The sequence below is a fragment of the Sparus aurata genome, chromosome 16 (genome assembly GCF_900880675.1).
Source record: "Sparus aurata chromosome 16, fSpaAur1.1, whole genome shotgun sequence".
Taxonomy (NCBI): Eukaryota; Metazoa; Chordata; class Actinopteri; order Spariformes; family Sparidae; genus Sparus; species Sparus aurata.
The window spans coordinates 16,360,542-16,379,212 of NC_044202.1; the positions used below are offsets into that span (position 1 = coordinate 16,360,542).

Here is an 18,671-nt window from a genome sequence, read left to right on the forward strand (position 1 = left end):
CAAGTAGGCCGGATGCACCGCCGCTACAGAACATATTCATCATGAAACTCTTCTGCAGTGTCATCGGTGAAGATCCGACCTCAATGAGCCTTTACTAGACAAACACCACACTCACCATCAAGCTCCCACTGAGAGAATTAATCAAACAGCACCCGGTCAGCCCCCGTTGTCTCAGTACGAGGCTGCATGGACAGAGGCCCGAGTGATGTCAAACATGGCGTGAAGCCCACTCGCTCGCAGGAACACAAACCGGCCGTGGAAACGTATACATCTTCCATCTGTGCGGCGCACTGCTGTTAATATCACGGCCAGGGCCTTAAGTTGACTTGGATAACAATTGCTCGACACAAACGGATCTGCATCTGTTGTTTGTTCTGCGGCGTGGTGATGGGTTTTGTGTGTATGTACACAGTGAGCAGTTATGAGGTCGGCTGCAGTTCAGCTCGCTCAATGGAATTCAAACAAAAGGTCACATTTCACTCTCACGGCTGCAGAAAGCTCCCGATGCCCCTCGGTAGGGCACGGAAAAAAAGTGGGTTTCCTCGCGCTTCACCCAAAGACATAACACTCCCGCACGCGAGAGCAAAATTCCCAAGAACTGAACAACCAAGTCTGTGAAAGTCGGAAGCAAAGGTAGGAAACTCAAATGGGAAAAAGACAAAATAGGAATTTCAAATTGTCAAAGGAAAAAACAGCGGACCCTCCAGAAATACCTCTAGATCCGTCTTCATAAATAAACAATAACAGGGTGTAGTGTACTGCGGAGGTCATGTGCCCCTGGTGAGGAAGTGGAGGATGAAAAAGGCAGATTAGTGATCATTAAGTCTCGGGATAATTAAACCAGAATCACAGGCTCTTATCACGCCGAATCACAGCATCTAACAGCGGGGAATGCCAAGGTGAAATTACTGGACGCTAATCACGCTGATGGTGTTCAGTGATTAAGCTGAACTCCCCCCTCCACCCCACCCCATCCCCTCGGTGAAACTGAGGCCAAAAACCCCTTGCAACTTTGAAGATTAATAATTGGCTTTTACTTTGATGGAAATTTCCCCTGATTCACAAAGCTACTTCAATAAAAGACAATTAATAGGAGCTGTTCCAAACTCTTGAGGACACGGAGATCCCCCGCCGGGCAGCACATAAAGAGAGTGCACCTGTTCGCACCTCATCGTAACGGGCAGATCAGTGTGTGAATTGCGGTTGAACCTGCGAGAGACCAAGAAAAAACCTCGGGCTGGTCTTCCTGATAGGCCTACGGGTGCGGTTTTAACAGCCCTCTTCACACCAGCACGCTCTTCCCACTCCTCCATTTATCTCTTTCCTTTTCCTGCTGTGAGGTTTTGTCTTGCGTGGAGCAAAGATGCTTTGACTCTGGCAGAGGGAGGATTTCCTCCGGGGCGATGGTAGCTTCTTCCACTCGCACACAATTAGCCCCGCGCGCTGGTAATCACTCAAGACCTGCGACAAAAACATGTTTGGCTTTCGTGCGAGTGTCCTTCGCATATTTATTTTTTTCCTTTAGCAGACAGAAGGACGCTACGGAACGGAAATGCATCTGCTCAAAACGGAGGATGTGGCATGGTTTCGGACGGAGCGACAGATGTGGTGTTGGCCGCTCTGTGTGTCAAAGGTGGAGCAGGTCTGTTAGGATCAATATCAAGTGTTGTTAGGGAGGGGTGTGTGTGTGTGTGTGCGAGCTTCTGTCTCCGTGTGGCACACTGGCACACACACACAGCTGTCACACACGTAGCCCCAAATCACCCCGGCCTGATTTACACACTTCACCCTGAGCAGAGGCCTTTAAAAAAAACGGTGCGTTGTTGAGCCATAAATTACGCCGAGGGCATAAATGATGTCATGGTGCTACTATCCACGACCCGCCAGACGTCTTTTCACGAGGCGCGCCTGCCTCACCAGCAGCACCTACATGCATCACGACAAGGTGTCAGTGACCATAGTGTGTTGTTGGTTGCGTCCTGAGGGTAGAGACGTGCTGACATGGCTGTGTTTTGTCAATAGTTTAACAAGAGGGTGGCTGGAAAGTTCCACAACAGAGCAGGGCTCTTATTAGGCAGCCAACATAATGTCAGGGTGTCTAAATTCAGCCTAATGTCAGCTGAAGGTTTGAAGGTTTACGCCGAGTGGAAACAGACATCCGTAACAGTTTTCATACAAGGCGCGTGCAAGCTGGAGAAATCAATTTGAGGTCCAGAAGTTACACTTTTAGTTACATCGGTTCAACATGACATGTCTCATATTGTTTATGATTCAGAGCAGATGGAAATCACTTTGCTTCTAATCAGCCGGCTCTGTCATAGCAATGAACTGCGGCTGACTACGGACATGCAGTCACGTTTCCTTTTTTTTAAGAAACTGTATATCATACAAATAACTAAGTACATTTGCTCAAGTATAGTACTGAGCAGGCTACTGTGGTACTTTCCACTCCACTACATTTATTTGGTAACTTTAGTTCCTGGTTACTTTGCAGAATAGCCATAAATGCATCAGTACAGGACATCAATGTGCTTCATATTATGTCATTGTGTAAGTTATCACACTAAACAGGAGTGTCACTGGATGTGTTGTGTCTTGAATATCTCACCGATTTCATCCATCTTTCTTCAAAATACATGAATTTGTCATCGAAATCTATTTTTTTTTTCCATTCCATACATTTCATTTACAACATCCACTCCCACTTTGAGGTAACTGATTCATCATCTTTTAAGCACTATCTTTGAATTTGAATAATTACTGCTTACCTCATTTGAAAAGGAAAATGTCATATTTAATGCGTATCATTTAAGTGCATAACATTTTCCTGGAAATGCTCTTTACACCCACCCACACATATTTCAGCTTTCTAAGTGCACACAGCATTTGTGTGTCTGCAGGCAGTGTTGAGTTAATACAGCGCAGCGCGGTGCTGCGAGAGAAGGCAGCCACCCCTCGCCTTTTCAAATTGCGGCCGCAGCAGGTGATTCCTCCTCCGAGGGCGACATGCTCAGACGCCTCAGATCCATTGGCAGCGCACATCAAAAGCCCCATTGATTGGCCGGACAGATTGGGGCGTAGAGATCAAATGCGCTGTAAAGAAGTGTTAAACTGCTGTGCATTAAACGGGGCAGATCTCAGGACTAAAAGGAGCCATCTGTTAGCACTGTAGCTAATTTCCTATTGCACTCGCCCAGATTGTTGCTGTTGTGTGCTGCTGTAAGAGTGGCCGGAGTAGGGCCAAATCAGGCCGGGCAGCATATAAAGCTAAAAGTGGGGAATCTATGAGAAGAATATAAGAAAGAGAGGATTGTGAATTAAATGTTAGCATGGCTCAGCACAGTTTCTTCACATGTGACAGCAGGTCTACTTTTTCCAGGGCGTCACCATTGTTTTAGTGACCCACTGTCCAATTCAGATTAGCAGTAAACACATGCTGGCATTTCGCAGAGGACAATTTAATTTTAAAAGGTCTTTGATCCCAGTTTGATTGATGGGGGAGACAATATGATTTCCCTTGTTTTGGAAATAGATAAGTATCAACAGTGTGTTGGTTTGACTGTTGGCCAATGTTTCTAGTAAATGTGATCTGAGGTCCTTACATCTGACAAAGCCCAAAGCGCATTGGATTGGATTGGAATTGATTAAATTATGAGTATTTTGAGTAATAAAATGTCGAACATCTTGTTAAAACTCTACAATGTTGAGAAGGCAGGCTTTCCTGGGAACAAACATTGGCCTGCAAGACAACCAAACAATTGCATCAGGCGGTTCCTCATAAATAGCAGCTTGCCTAATAAGTCCCAGTCCAGAGGCACTTTCATACCTCTTCATTTCCCAATCAAAATGTTATTTTTGGGGGGTTCGGATGCCAGCTGAAAAGCCATCGAACGATCAGGAGTCGTCTTTACAAAACACTGTCACGAAGAAAAATGATGTCCTGCACCAGAGCGAGATGGTGCTGCGGTGGGCTGGTATCTGTTTCCAGGACTTGTGTTTATTCAAGAGCTACACAGCAGAAAAGAGCCTAGATTGAGAGTTAGATTGTTGTTTGCATTGGACCGAGAGTAAATAACCCATACAGCTAAAATGTGCTATTATTTCAGGCCAGGCTTTCTCGGCTATTTATATACACAAAATTAAATAAGAAGAGATAAAATCGGGAGATTAATAGGTAAATATTAAGACAGCCGGGCGAGTGCATCAGCAGAAAGGCACTTCTCCATATTGGGTCCAAGTTTTTCCTTCGTGCTGCGGTTCAAGCATCGCTGCTTGTTTAGCACAGTCCAAAGCTTTACAAGGAATTGTAACCTGAGGCGCAGTTAGGAAACCTTAACCATGGTCCATCAAATATTAAAGTGTATGGATGTTTTGACGTGTATGAAGGGAGTGAGGGAGCACCATTACCCTGCACACTTCTCCCTACAAAAGAGATTGATTGAGCTCTAGACTCCGTGGCAGCTATTTAAACGAGTGAGATGCCTCATTGATAAGTGAAATACAGTCGTTTCTTTTCACACAGAACTCAGCAGGAATACAGGATTAAACTACTGTGCAGGGCTGCATTGATCCTCCACAGGATCTGTGTGATTTAGTCAATGGTGGGAACGCCAAATGCTTCAATACAGCAGAGCTGTGAGATGTCCGGGCCTCTTAGTCACACTGCTCCAGACTCAATAGTCCATTGTCTCTCCCTTAAAGTGGAACCTCAAACCTATAAGTCAAAGGTGGGGGCTAAGAGATGAAGTCATCTCGGCAGGAGAGCCGTTCAGCCAGACACCTTCATGGCCAGGGAACAGTTCCTGAGTCCTGTTCCCTCACTGTAAATCCTCCCAGACAAGCTGGCCTGCTGCAGGGAAGATAAAGGCAACAATGCCCTTGCCCAGCAGGAGTTTACATGTGATAAAAATGTATGTGGCATCTGAATTTATTTGCTTAGCAACCCTTATATACAGTTTTGACTTCATTTTTCTTTTCCCTCGTGGAACAATTATATATACACATGGGGGGGGGGGAGTTTTTTCAACGGGCTCAAGTGGATGTTAGTTCAACAAACACTGTTACGCTGCGTGTAGGATACAATCTCCGCTCTAATTTATACAAATTGGCTTCCAATTGAGGGTATCATGAGTTATGATGTTGAATAGAGTGGCTGAGCAGCTGGGTGCCTGCCCTCTTTATAAAGCATAATAAACAATTATTTAAGCAAAATAGATGGTCCGACTTCCTCTCCTGTGTGCAGCAGCATGCATGCACAAATGCATTGTGTGTCTGTCCTTAAATAAGCTTTCCAAACGTATGTATATTGACATTTTTCAGGGGAATCAGTTTATGTAGGCTATTTTTGTGTTAAGGACCCCCTTGAAAATGAGATAGTCCGTCTCAAGGGGTTTATCCTTCAAACAACAAACCTCTGTATGTACCCAGTTAAAAGATATATATATATATATATATTAAGATAGTGGAAATAGTTCCAAATAAACACAAATATGCTACATTAAAGGTGCACCATGCAGTTTTTAGGAAAAAATTTGAAGCGTGGAGAGAAAATGACTACATTGACTAATTTGGTGTAAGTATGAACTGAAAGAAAAATAAATTTGATTTTACTTTAACTACATTTAGAGGACCTTTCTAACGAGCCACCTTTGTAGCTCCCAAACCTTTGAGGGCAGAGGATATATGATATTAATCAAAAATATATATTTTTTATTATATTAGTTTATGGATGGCATCATATATTTAACTTTTGTGTGTTTGCATTTCTTAAAAAAAAAACTACATAGTGTACCTTTAATATTCGTTTGAAACATGCACCGTCAGCCCCGGATGGCCCATCTTTACTCAATTACGCGCCAGATTTTTGTAAAACGCGGGTTCCGCCGCTGATTTATGAGTGGGACGGTGTGTTTGCAATAGAATCCATTATCTCACAGCTGTGGGGTTATCTCATCTCTATCTAAAATAAACACGAGACAGAAAGCTGCGAGGTCACAAGGCACTTGAAGCGGCCAGGCGCGTAAAGACGCACAAACGGTGGAGACAAATCATTTTTCCCCGAGCTCACTGTAGCCGACAGTGAATTCACTGATCAGGTCAACTTATATGTTTCACATTTAATCATTATTAGCTCCTGCATGATTCTGTATTTGGGTTAAAGGCATGGCCAACCTGCAGGAAAAAACTCAGAAAAAGCGCGTTTCTATGTATGTACCAGGCGCTTCAAAGACAATCTCCTCCACAATAATAATCATAACTGATATTCCACGCATAAAGAAGGTGGAGAAGGGGTAGTGGGCGGTGTCTACTGACGGACAGTGTCTGTAATGGCACTACACTGCGGTATATAAACTGGGAGGGACGTCAAACATCCTTCACTGGTAGTCACTATGCGCTGATGCTCCGCCACACGTCCGCATCACTGTTGGCAACACGAGCCTCGCATCAGCACAGAAAACTCAAACCACATCTGACCGGCACGATGGATGGGCAACAGAAAGACCGCAGACAGAGTCACTTGTGGATATTGACGTTACTGATATTTGTCTAACCTCCTGCACTTGGATAACTCGGTCTGTTCCAACTTCTCCGTCTGGATACGGATTGCGGAGGTGGATCTTGTCCCTTTACAGGCTCTGGAAGAAGGATTATATTTATTTTTTTGATCACGTTTGTTTGCCATCACTCGCCATCAGCACTTGGATTAGGAGCGTTTTTGGTTGTCGTTGGAACTGATTTTTTACGGATACGCACATCAAACTCTAAAGGATGGCCGTTTGGTTCACCTCTGCAATAGTTATGACAATATTCACTCAGGTAGCATGTTTGTTTTGTTTCGCTTTTTAACTCTGCAATTTAGGAAATATTAGTTTGGGGGAAAACATGTTGCATTATTTTGTTGTGCTCACTTTCTGTATCCTTCTAGGTTCTGGGATCAGGTGTATTCGAGATAGATCTCCATCACTTTCAGAATACTAAAGGTTTGCTGGCAAATGGACTCAGCTGCGGCATGACCGGCTGCAGGACTTATTTCAGGGTTTGTTTGAAGAACTTCCAGACGGTGGTGACTCCTGGAGGCTGTTTATTTGGCAGAGTCGTCACACCTGTCCTGGGCACCGACTCGTTCAGCATCCAGCAGCAGGACGCCAGGCTGCGTCTGCCGCTCAACTTCACCTGGCCGGTAAGAGACACCTGTCCGGACAAATGTCTTTCGAAGCAAACGAATGTGTACATGCCAGACTTAATGTTATTTTATTTTATTTCTCTGAATTGAAGGGATTCAAAAACATCATCCAGGTTGCAGAAATGTGCTTAGAATTTATTTTCATTTAAGTAAAACTACTAATATTCAGTTTTACCATTTTATGTTCTACATCAGATTAACACGAGTGGTCATATTATATCTTAAATGCCCCAGAAACGTGTTTTTTTAATGTCATAAACACTGTAGAGCCGATTATAAATGGTTTACTGCATCCCTGTGTGCGTAAAGAGAGAGTTCATCCTCATATTTTCACTTTGGAACAGTTTCTAGCGACTAAAGTGAAAAATGACTGCTGGTACCATCCGTTTCCAGTGAAACAAAGCCGAAAACTTTTAACTAAATGTGCCTTTTATTTATTCTCATGTTTTTTGGTGACGCTCTTTTCCTCATTTGTCCCCGCAGGGTGCTTTCTCACTAGTTATCGAAGCCTGGCATTCTACTGCAGCGGACCTGCCTGGAGGTAAGGAGACGTGTCCGCCACTAGAGGGAGACATCCCATGTGTAGCACACACTCACACACACACCGTACAGTAGATTACACCTATGATACCTGTCGCACGTTTCATCAATAACCCTCAGCCGAAGCGCTGGCAAACGCATCTGGGCGCTCTGAGCGTCACGGGTCCGTGTTTGTTTGGATGCCTTGTGAGTCACACGGACAATTCCTTCACAATCGAAACTCTCCCAACACAATCGCGCTTCCCTTGTTTTATTTTTGGCACGCATGGGAAAGTGCACAGGCTTAAGTGAGAACGCAGAGGCCTTGCCAAAAAAAAAATCCCATGACAGCCCTTTCCTGGATTTTACACCTTTTTTGTTAGGTCCTTCATAACGGGGGAATAATGGTCACATGAGAGAGGAAGGGGAAATTTCCGTGCGCACAAAATCACCAAAGGGTTAAACTGTTAGATGTATCAACTATTGTGAGATTGAAAAAACATAATCCCTACATGCCCGTTTGTTCTTTTTTTTTTTCTTCACAGACCCCACCAACCCTGAATTCTTGATTGGTTCTTTTGCCATCCATAAACAGTTGGGAATAGGGCATGAGTGGTCCCAGGGTGAGCCGAGTCTGGCGCAGACGGAGCTAAGGTACTCATACCGGTTCATCTGCAATGACAATTACTACGGGGACACTTGTTCCAAAATATGCGCTCCGAGAGACGACCATTTTGGCCACTACACCTGCAAGACGGACGGGCAAATAGCCTGTCTGCCGGGATGGAAGGGAGAATACTGCCAAGAACGTAAGCAAGAGTGAAAGACACCATATGGACACTGTGTTTTGTGTTTGTGTGTGGGTGTGTGTTGTTAAAGGTCACAGGGCACACTTTAGAGGAGGGTACGTGGCATAATAATTTAAATCTATTTTTTTTTTATTCTTTCTTTCAGAAATTGCGGGTATATTTGTTTTATTCTTCCGCGAAATAGTCCCCTTTTTTGTGACGTTGTGCATTTTTAAAACGACAAGGTGTTCTGCCTGTCTGTAACACCTGTCGCGGGGTCACAGGTGTGTTCAGGTGGAAATGTGAAGAACAGACAGGCACCAGCTTTCTCTGCGGGCGCGTGCGGCTTTAATCCAGGGCGGTGGTCGCTCGGCAGAAGCAGCGCGCGCCGGGGTTAATCGCGGCATTATCGGCCGCCACGCGCCACTAAACTGCGGGCTCTATTGTTGGGGCAGCGCGGGGCAGCAGCTGCAAACGGGGCCTCGAACTGCCCACCGATAACAATGGGGCAGCTGTCCTGTTTTTCACTCTCTCTCTCACTCTCTCTCTCTCTCCCTCTCTCTTTTTTTTTTATTTTTTTGAGAACAAGCATCTGCTGCTGCACTAACCAGCCGTTTAACACCGCAAAACCAAGGCAGGATAAATGTCACATGGGCAGGCAAATTGTGTTTTTCTATTGGGTAACAGGTTTTTTTGTGCGTAGAAAAGTTTTTAAAGGTGATAAAAGTGTCATTAACAGCTTCTTATGAATAAAGTCTTGTGTCTTTTGTTTTGTTTGTTTGTTTTTTAAAACAGCAATTTGCCTTGAAGGGTGCAATGAAAGGAATGGAAACTGCACACTACCTGGAGAGTGCAAGTGAGTATTATTCACCTGTATCCATTATTCATTGACTGAATGTTAATTTGCTATAACATAAGATTAGAAAAAACATTACATAAAATGTTAGTACTTAATTATTTAACTAAAAGGGGACAGTTTATTGAATTTCAGGAGTGTATTGCTTCTGTTTAAATGGGCACAATGTAGCTTTGGAGAAGAAATTCATCCTCAGAATTTTGAATTAAGTAATATAAACTTTTTTTTCCCCATAACTGAATAACCAAGCTGTTCTCAGAGGATGATAAGTTCCCCAGAACTTCCTCCCTGTTTGAAGCTAGAAAGGTGGCAGTGTCCGCCAAATACAAACAAAGTAAAACAGTATGAAGCTGTGTTGTCCTTTAAGGTCAGTTTGTTTATTCAGTCACGAAAACAAAGACAGTTTCTTTATTTAGTTAAATAGTGGTTTAGGTGTAAACAAACAAAAAAAAAAGAAAGAATAGAAATCAGTAAATGTTTCTCTTCTGGTTAAAATGTCTTCCCCCAAAGTACATACTGCACCTTTAAAAAAATCTCTAGGAATATGAGCTGTGACGTGGTGGATAAAGAAATTAAGGCGTGAGCCAGCAGTCATGTTTTTGCTGTTTTATGTGTGAACAGATGCAGAGAGGGCTGGCAGGGGCTCTTTTGTGATGTGTGTAAACTCCATCCATCCTGTAAACATGGTACCTGTACAGAGCCGTGGCAGTGCACCTGCAAGGAAGGCTGGGGGGGCATCTTTTGTGATCAAGGTGAGTGGCGAACCCCTTTCTACCTCGACTACAAGGAAATTAAAATATAAGTGCTCTCCATAAGATAACATTTCCGTTCGTTTGTTTACAGATCTGAACTACTGCACCCACCACAAACCCTGCACTAACGGGGCCACTTGTATGAATACGGGCCAGGGCAGCTACACCTGCGCCTGCCTGCCGGGCTTCACCGGGGTCAACTGTGACATGGAGGTCAGGGAGTGTGACAGCCAGCCCTGTCGCAACGGAGGCCACTGCCTGGTGAGTCCGGAAGTCTCTCTCTCTCCTTTCCCACAACACAGGCTTTCCTGTTTTTGTTTTCGCCTCGGTCTATCTGCTGCTCCAGGAGGATGCTATTGATTGTCAAGTCGGTAGATGACCCAGTTCACAGAGCGCGGACTGTAAATAGAATTCAAACCGAGGATAATGGGGTTCATTGGTGCAGTCGTGAACAGGATGTGATAACACAAAACATCTGACAGGGAGCTTTCTGATAAACTTTATATCTTTTCCCCCGCTGCAGGACTCTGAGAACGGCTATAGGTGTGTGTGCCCGCAGGGGTTTGAAGGGACACACTGTGAGCACAGGATGCTGACCTGCGCTGATACACCCTGCTTTCATGGTGGCAAGTGCAAGGAGAGGGACAATGGGCATACGTACATATGCGATTGTCCGGCAGGCTACACTGGACTGAACTGTGAGAAGAAAGTGGATAAATGTACCTCACTGCAATGCACCAATGGTAAAAAATAAATATTTTACTTGCTATAGATTTGTGCTGGAAATAAACACAAGGACAGCTTCTATAATGCTGTTTATCTTACACACAGGTGGACATTGTGTCACTGTCCATGGCAACCTCCCGATGTGCAGCTGTCGTTCAGGCTTCGCAGGTCTGCGCTGCGAGATCAACATCAACGAGTGTGCCAGGAACCCCTGCGCAAACGGCTCCACCTGCATAGACCGCATCAACGACTACACCTGCACCTGTCCTCCAGGGTACACAGGCCGCCACTGCGACAAGCCAACAGGCGGCTGTGCCTCTCATCCCTGCCTGAACGGCGGAACCTGCACCACTGGAGCAAAAGGCCAGCCCACCTGCACCTGCCCGGACCATTACAGCGGCCTTCAGTGCCAGTCCAAAGATGTGGACAGCCCCAGCGTAGACAAGCTGAGCTTGGCTGCCATCAGCTTGGGAGTCGGCCTGGTGGCCGTTCTGGTGCTTTGCTGCATGGTAGTGGTAGTAGTACGTCATGTCAGGAAGCAGAGGAACAAGGAGCAGGACTCGGAGACCATGAACAACCTCTCCAAGAGTGACTTTCAGAAGGAGAACCTTATCTCCACTCTAGAACTCAAGAACAACAATAGAAAGATGGATCTGGAGGTAGAATGTCCAAGTGAAAAGTCTAATCACAAACACATCAACCACTACCACCTGGACTATAAAACCTCCACGGGGTACAAGGATGAACTGTCGCTTTTGGACAAAGATGAAAACTGTGAAAAGACAATAGAAGAAAAAAAGCATTTGACGAGAATGTACAGGTAAGAGCACCTGAAAGGGTGCATTTTTATGATGAATCGTTAATCGTTTTTTAAAAAAAATATCAAAAATGCTCTTCAGCTCTTTAGAAGACCTTCAAACTGCCTCTCATGTCCAAAAGTCAGTCCAAAACCCCAATATAACTTATTAACTGTCACAAATGCCACCATCCTTACATTTCGGCTGTGCAACTGGCAAATATTTGTTACTTTTGTTTGAAAATTACTGAAATTATTGAAGTTACTAAATTCAGGTTCACGGTTTTAATTTGGGTTACTTCTAGAACAGGTTTACATGCTTTAATGCTCAAAATGTTTTGTTTTTTTTCAGTTTAGGCCCCTCCTCCTGAATGCCCAGTCTACTCTGATTGGCCAGCTCACACACACCTGAGCCCTGCTAACACTGCTAACTGCAACAGTGTAGCTGTGCTTAATTAAGTTTTACTTGCCAAATTTCCCACTAGACATAAATTATGCAAATGTATAACATGGTGACGTAGTGTGATGTCACACAGTCTCTGAATTAAAGGTGGGGCTGCTGATGAGGCGTTTCAGGAGCAGTGTGTTTTGTGGGAGAGAGGAGCTTCTGAACCTACACAAAACAATAAAAGAAAGGAGGAAAAAACACAGCGCAATAGTTCCTCTATAATCAATTACTAAAATAGTTGCCGTTTCATTTCAATTTGACTGACTAATCGTTGCAGTCTTACTGTGTAGTGGTCATCAGGTCATTGATGATTTTCGTGCTTTGTAACTAATATAACATATCTTTCCTCCACAGTGAAAGGCCCGACTGTAGAATATCAACAATATGTTCTCCCAGAGATTCAATGTACCAGTCTGTCTTTGTAATAGCAGAGGAGAAAAATGAATGCATCATTGCAACTGAGGTAAGCTTGTTTTCCACAATCAATCTATTTCCCTTGATATTGTTGTTATTTCAGATGTACTGATGAATTCATCGATCGTATCTTCTTTTTCAGGTATAATTAATAGAAGATATTATTCACTGTCAATGTTGGATTTCTTGTGGACTGTTTACAAGCGTGGAGAGACTGGGATTTATTTAAATGCAAGTTGCTGCTCTTGAAAACTTGATAACTGGATGGAGCCGATGTGCTCTTCGAACTCAACAAAAACTAAAGCTACTCATCTTAGTGAGAATGTAAAGACTGAATAAAAAAAGACTGCGGGAAATAATGAGAGAACCCTGACTTGTGGACGCGCCTTCGATGCTTTCGACCTGACCAAGTTCATCCAAGGGCTTCGGGGCCGAGACGTTTATGCCGTGTTGATTAGAAGACGAGGACTATCTCGATGTACTCCTCTCCACCTTATTGCAGTAATCAGCAATCAACAAATCAACTTACTGCCAACAAGCCTGTGGAGGGAGCCAGCCTTTTTTTCTTTTTCATTTTTTTTTGTTGTGGCCTGCAATGCGCTATGCAAACAAAAATCAGCATTGTGCTAAATCAAAAGAGGGACAAAAACTACTGAAAACGGTTCATTTTTGAAGGATCTTTAGGGTCGTCAGTTTTGTAAATCCTTTTTTTTTTTTTAAATAAAGAATGTATGCAGCCTCGATCACAAAGCCTTATATATGTGTTGAAGACAAACGTTGTGCCCCGCCTTATCTTGATGCCCTTGCACAAAAAAAAAATGGAGGTGACATATAAAGATCAAAAGATGCAATACGCTGTAGCTCCATGCAGGGATCTCATGATAAGGCCTTGTTTTACCTTATGCAAGATCACCCTTAGATAAAGACAAAGAAATACATGAAGTGACTATCGTACCAAGGACGCCTTCAAAGGAAATTACTGAACCAATAATGTTTTTTTGTAAGATTAGTATTTCACTAGTAATTTAAGAATATGAAGCACTGATCCTTCTCTTTCTATGTTTTGTAAGATTATTTTGTATATACTGTATATTTATATGTTGAGATTAGAAGTATGGACATCCGTTTTGACGCCCAGAAAAGGTGAATTTATTTTTAAAGTGTCGGTGTTTTATTTTATTAATATTTTTTGTTTTGTTTTGTCATAAAAAGAAACAATGGATACATATCTGGTACACTGTTTGTTTGTTGCTCTTCAATGGTTGAGTGTACATGTGGTCAAATAGAGATCCTAATTTAAATGTTTGGAATCATCTAGAAACTTTATTTGTGTCAGCCCGTGTGGAAGTGGCTTCATTGTCTATAGATACAGTCATATATATTTGGCCTGGTAGCATTTCGAATGATTCCACGACTATCTGTGTCAGTGTGATGTGAAATCAATGTGCTAGCAATCATTCAGTGGACAGCGTTGTAATTGGCAGCAATGTAAGGAATTACTCAAACAATAAGATATATATTTAAAAAAAACAAAAAAAAAAACATCTGTATGTGAAAATAAAGAATCCTTGTGGTCTCTCTACAGAACTTAACTGTTTCCCTGAATCGCTCATGTATGAATATCACATCGCTGAGTAACTGAGGGGTTAGTTCACGGTGATCTCTGACAATAGGTTATCTCTTAGTGCAGGAAGCTGAAAATGGGGAAGGGTGATGGATTGAGATGTGAGGAACTCAACACAATTTGCCATATGCTTGGACATGTGTCAGTGAGAAAATCTGCATATGCTGTTTTATTATGCTGTTACTAGCGGAGCGTGGGTATAGCATACAAGGGCCCCACAGCCAGTGAGGCTGAGGACCATTTACAACCCAGCAGACAATTATCGCTGTCACCCATGCAGGTGGGTGACAGCTGCCCCCCACCCCCAGCCCTCTAGAAACATGATAAAGTACCCTTCCAGTGGGGAAAACACAATTCCTACTCACATGTTTTCTGGGGAGGTTACTGGAGAAACAGTTGTGGGTGATACAAAGCAATAAAGTGTCATTACAACTGATGCACCATCAGAACTCTGAAGGCATACAAAGATTTAGCTAAGCGGGCTAAGTAATAATATTGGTGTTGAGGCTGATTTTATAGTCGCAAGTAGCTGCTACCCAAAGCCTACACGGTAACCTATGCAAGTTGCATACGCCGCTGTGAGCATTTATACTTTTGCACTGGCGTATCTGCTTTGCTGACGTAGGTGATACAGCAGAACACCAGCGGCACTTTTCCAGGTAAACAAACCAACCTCTTCAGCATGCAACTGTGTCTCTTGGCTAGGCAAAGTGGACAGGCTGAGTGTCCACATGGAGGGCTGCCCCTGTAGTGTAATAACTTTCAATATTAATGTATATTCTATATATGACCCCAAATCCCCTTGAAATCCTATACACTGGACCTTTATTTATTTCCTGCATGTTTTATGTATTTATGTAGTAGTACTGTTTCACCATAAATGCATCAGAACCTCCTCCACCATGTGCAGCTGGTGCCCCTTTTATTTCTTCTACCTCTGCCCCCTCAGCCTGACAGCCTGCGTCCACTTTGCACATTGTGTATCTTGTTCACCTGAACTCCAGGTGAAGCTAACATCCCCACCGTAAGCCTCGCTTTAGAGCTTCAGGTCTCAAGACTGGAGCAGTGTATTTGAGCTACCACTTGGGGGCAGTGAGCTTCATGTGAAGTTGGAGGAAAAAAGAGTTTCTCCCACTCAGCTCATCAAATATCATGCACAGCCAGTGACAGGCAGAGGGCAAAACTGATGTCAGGCTGTCATTCATGATTGATCGGCCCATGGTGTGCTAGACAGGCCTCAGCAGAACACAGACACTTAATGAGCTTAAGAGAGCACAGATATAACAGTCCCAGCTATTTATAGGTAATGTGATTACCTGCTGGACTATTACTGACTGCTTGACACTCAAGGGTACAAAAGGTGCTCCCACATTAAAAATAATAAAAGTAATAATAATGACAAAGTGTTAATTACAATACAGGCCTTTAAGCGTATGGCCATGATGTGAAAATTCTAATGTGCTATGAAAAGAAAAAGATCAGATACATTTATGTAAAAGAAACGTGTATGTGAAAGGGATTTTGTGAAAGAAAGAAAGAAAGAAAGACAGACAGAAAGAAGGAACGAAAGACAGACAGAAACAAACAAACAAACAAATAAAATAGAAAAGAATGAAATAGTAAAGGTAATAGTTTACACAATAGTAACAGATGAATGTTTTAAATAATTGCTCAGTTCATGTACCATGGAACTTTTTTGCCTAGAGAACTGTGTTTTCCCAACATTAGCATTGGCATGAAGCGTTACTACCGAAACTACCCCGATTGGTTTAACTGGTGGCTACTCCCGCCCCTTCTTTGATCCCATTGGTCGCACACACCGTGTGGCTCTGACGCGCTCTGAACAACAAATGCACGTGTTTCTGCACATCCACTCAAGACGAACGAGTTTTTTTTTTTTTTTCGGCGACACTCCTCCTGAGGCCCAAAACACTTTATAAAAGTGACAGCAGATGCACTGGAATGTATAGAACAAGAGAAACAAGAGAGGAAACACCGGAGAGCACCTACTTGTTGATATCAGCGACCTTGTCCCGTTTTTAAAACACAGCCAAAACGCTTTACAATGAAACCTCAGGACATTATCAGGGAAAAGACCACCGCGTGGATTTTTGGATACGGCTCCTTGGTGTGGAAACCAGGGTTTGCTTACAAGAAGAGCAAAATTGGATACATTACAGGGTACAAAAGGCGCTTCTGGCATGGAGATGATTTTTACCGAGGGAACAAGGACATGGTGAGATCTGTGGCACATCCATCACATCACATCCATCCACTATTGCACTGATTTGCTCTCCAATCCATCACTGTTTATTATGTTTTATTCTGAAGTGTAAAGCTGCCAGTGAATATGCTGAGTAGTCATGTTCTCACTGTGCGTGTGTCCTTGCTCTCCACAGCCAGGCAGAGTGGCCACACTAGTAGAGGATCAGGAGGTAAGTGTTCCCAAGTCTATTTCGATACTGTACACAGCATGCAGCGCTAAAATGGGTTTCCTGCTATATTCACCCCACTAAGAAGAAACACCTCCGAAATACACCCAGTGATGCTGTGAGAAAAAATTTAAAAATACATCCTTAGCCTGGAATTTATTCTTATTTAATTCACATCAGTTTGATTCAACATGTCTACCATTACTGCTACTGTAGTACCATTACTTCTACTATACACACACACACACACACACACACACACACACACACATATATATATACATACATATATATATATATATATATACATACATACATATATATATATATATACATACATACATATATATATATATACATACATACATATATATATATATACATACATACATATATATATATATACATACATACATATATATATATATACATACATATATATATATATATATATATATATATATATATATATATATATGTATATATATATATACATACATGTATATATATATATATATATATATATATATATATATATATATATATATACTATAACTAAGGTTAGACAAGTCTGTATTTACTCTTTTCCAATTGCTGTTGAAACTGTGGGTCCCCTGTGGGTTTAAGGACAAAAAATGGGGAAAAAAATCAATCGTATCATTTAAAATGCAGACAAGCATCCGAGTTATGGGACCTTTGGACGACTTACTGACATTATATTGTTATTGTTATATATATGGTCTTAGGTTTCGGATGTTATTACATCGTTGTCACCTTTTCCTGTTTGAAAGTCTTTATTGCAGTTAAGTGAAATTAACTAACAGACTGTTCTACAGTCTGTTCCAACATTTGTCTTTACCCACGTAGTCACTATATCCACAAACTCCCATGACGTGTTGACAGACTGAAATTAGGTCTTTTGCATGTTGTACTTTGCATGTGTACCGTATACTTACTGCCATTTTTGGCTATTGTACTGTGCTTACCGCTCCACTTTATTTTCCCCTCAGGCTTGCACATGGGGAGTGGCCTACGAGGTGACAGACTCCCAGGTAGAGGAGTCCCTCCAGTACCTTAACATGAGAGAGGTCATGCTGGGGGGTTACAGGACCAAGATGGTGGAGTTCATCCCGAAGGAGCAGGGCCAGGCTCCCCTGTTGGCCCTCGTCTACATCGCCACTTCTGACAACCCCATCTACCTCGGTCCGGCCTCGGACAAGGAGATCGCCGCCCAGATCGCTGCCTGCAGGGGCAGCACGGGCCACAACAGTGAATACCTGGTGCGCCTGGCAGAGTTCATGAGACTATACTGTCCTGAAGTAGAGGACGAGCACCTCTTCTCTATTGAGGCGGCTCTTCTGAACATTTTCAGTGACTGTGGAGGGATCAAACCCTTAGACCAAACACCCCTGCTGATGGCAGGTACATGAAAGACTACATATTGTACATATTATGAAGATTTTTATTTTTATGCTGGGTGAAAGGGAAATCTTGCAACAAGTTTTCAGGGTATCCGCTGCTTGAATAGGCAATACCCCGTTTGACGTCAAGGAAAATGTAAAAACCGGTGACATCTTCTATTTTAAGGTAGTAACATAACCTCACAGAGTGTTCCTCAGCACTCGTCTGTGACCTTCTCACTTGACATTTTTGGACTGCGAAGACGGAGAATTTATCTTACACACACACATCACTGTACAGCACACTGAATGAAGATTCCAGACGCATATGGTGCTTTAAAAAACACACACCAGGAGATGACGACGTCTCTCGCTGAATGTCTTACACCTTTGTTGTAAAAGGATTTCAGCAATGATTGTATACTGTGTACCTTTTTAAAATAAATGATTGAATTCTGCACAAAGACTACATGGTGTTTTTTTTTTTTTTTACTCTCCTGCACGCATGAGTTTGCTTGCTCGAGAGCGTACAGACCCCCCCTTGTTTCACGGCCCCTCATCACGTGGCCGTGGAATGTACAGCTGTGGCCTCTGGCCTAAAGGAAATGCATACTTTTCCTCTGGGAGCTGTTAACTGTACAGGCTGTGGAGCTTTTAGCTTTTTTCTTTGCACTTTAACTGTATTTCATACGTGTGTGGACCTCATAGCAGCTCTGTTCAGTTCTTGAGACAA

At 42.9% G+C, this 18,671-nt stretch overlaps 2 protein-coding genes across 2 annotated transcripts; both read left to right on the forward strand.

Moving 5' to 3' along the window:
• The first annotated feature begins 6,370 nt into the window (after nucleotides 1-6,370).
• Nucleotides 6,371-14,069, forward strand: LOC115566357 (delta-like protein 4). Its single transcript, XM_030392200.1, has 11 exons — nucleotides 6,371-6,816; nucleotides 6,926-7,180; nucleotides 7,667-7,724; nucleotides 8,248-8,511; nucleotides 9,286-9,346; nucleotides 9,968-10,098; nucleotides 10,190-10,359; nucleotides 10,622-10,841; nucleotides 10,930-11,644; nucleotides 12,423-12,531; nucleotides 12,625-14,069. The coding sequence occupies exons 1-11, from the start codon at nucleotides 6,769-6,771 to the stop codon at nucleotides 12,628-12,630; spliced, it is 2,037 nt and encodes a 678-aa protein (XP_030248060.1). The 5' UTR covers nucleotides 6,371-6,768; the 3' UTR covers nucleotides 12,631-14,069.
• Nucleotides 14,070-16,034: 1,965 nt separating this feature from the next.
• On the forward strand, nucleotides 16,035-18,404 carry LOC115566358 (glutathione-specific gamma-glutamylcyclotransferase 1-like). The gene is made up of 3 exons (XM_030392201.1): nucleotides 16,035-16,342; nucleotides 16,506-16,541; nucleotides 17,549-18,404. Exons 1-3 carry the CDS (start codon nucleotides 16,172-16,174, stop codon nucleotides 17,966-17,968), a joined length of 627 nt encoding a protein of 208 aa, XP_030248061.1. The 5' UTR covers nucleotides 16,035-16,171; the 3' UTR covers nucleotides 17,969-18,404.
• The last annotated feature ends 267 nt before the right edge of the window (nucleotides 18,405-18,671 follow it).

Bases quoted from the DNA above. Each gene is read 5' to 3' on its own strand.
- LOC115566358 (XM_030392201.1), top strand. From the start codon at position 16,172: ATGAAACCTCAGGACATTATCAGGGAAAAGACCACCGCGTGGATTTTT. The intron at 16,343-16,505 runs GTGAGATCTGTG...TGCTCTCCACAG, and splicing joins ACCGAGGGAACAAGGACATG to CCAGGCAGAGTGGCCACACT. The intron at 16,542-17,548 runs GTAAGTGTTCCC...TTTTCCCCTCAG, and splicing joins CACTAGTAGAGGATCAGGAG to GCTTGCACATGGGGAGTGGC.
- LOC115566357 (XM_030392200.1), top strand. From the start codon at position 6,769: ATGGCCGTTTGGTTCACCTCTGCAATAGTTATGACAATATTCACTCAG. The intron at 7,725-8,247 runs GTAAGGAGACGT...TTTTCTTCACAG, and splicing joins TGCAGCGGACCTGCCTGGAG to ACCCCACCAACCCTGAATTC. The intron at 10,099-10,189 runs GTGAGTGGCGAA...GTTTGTTTACAG, and splicing joins GGGCATCTTTTGTGATCAAG to ATCTGAACTACTGCACCCAC.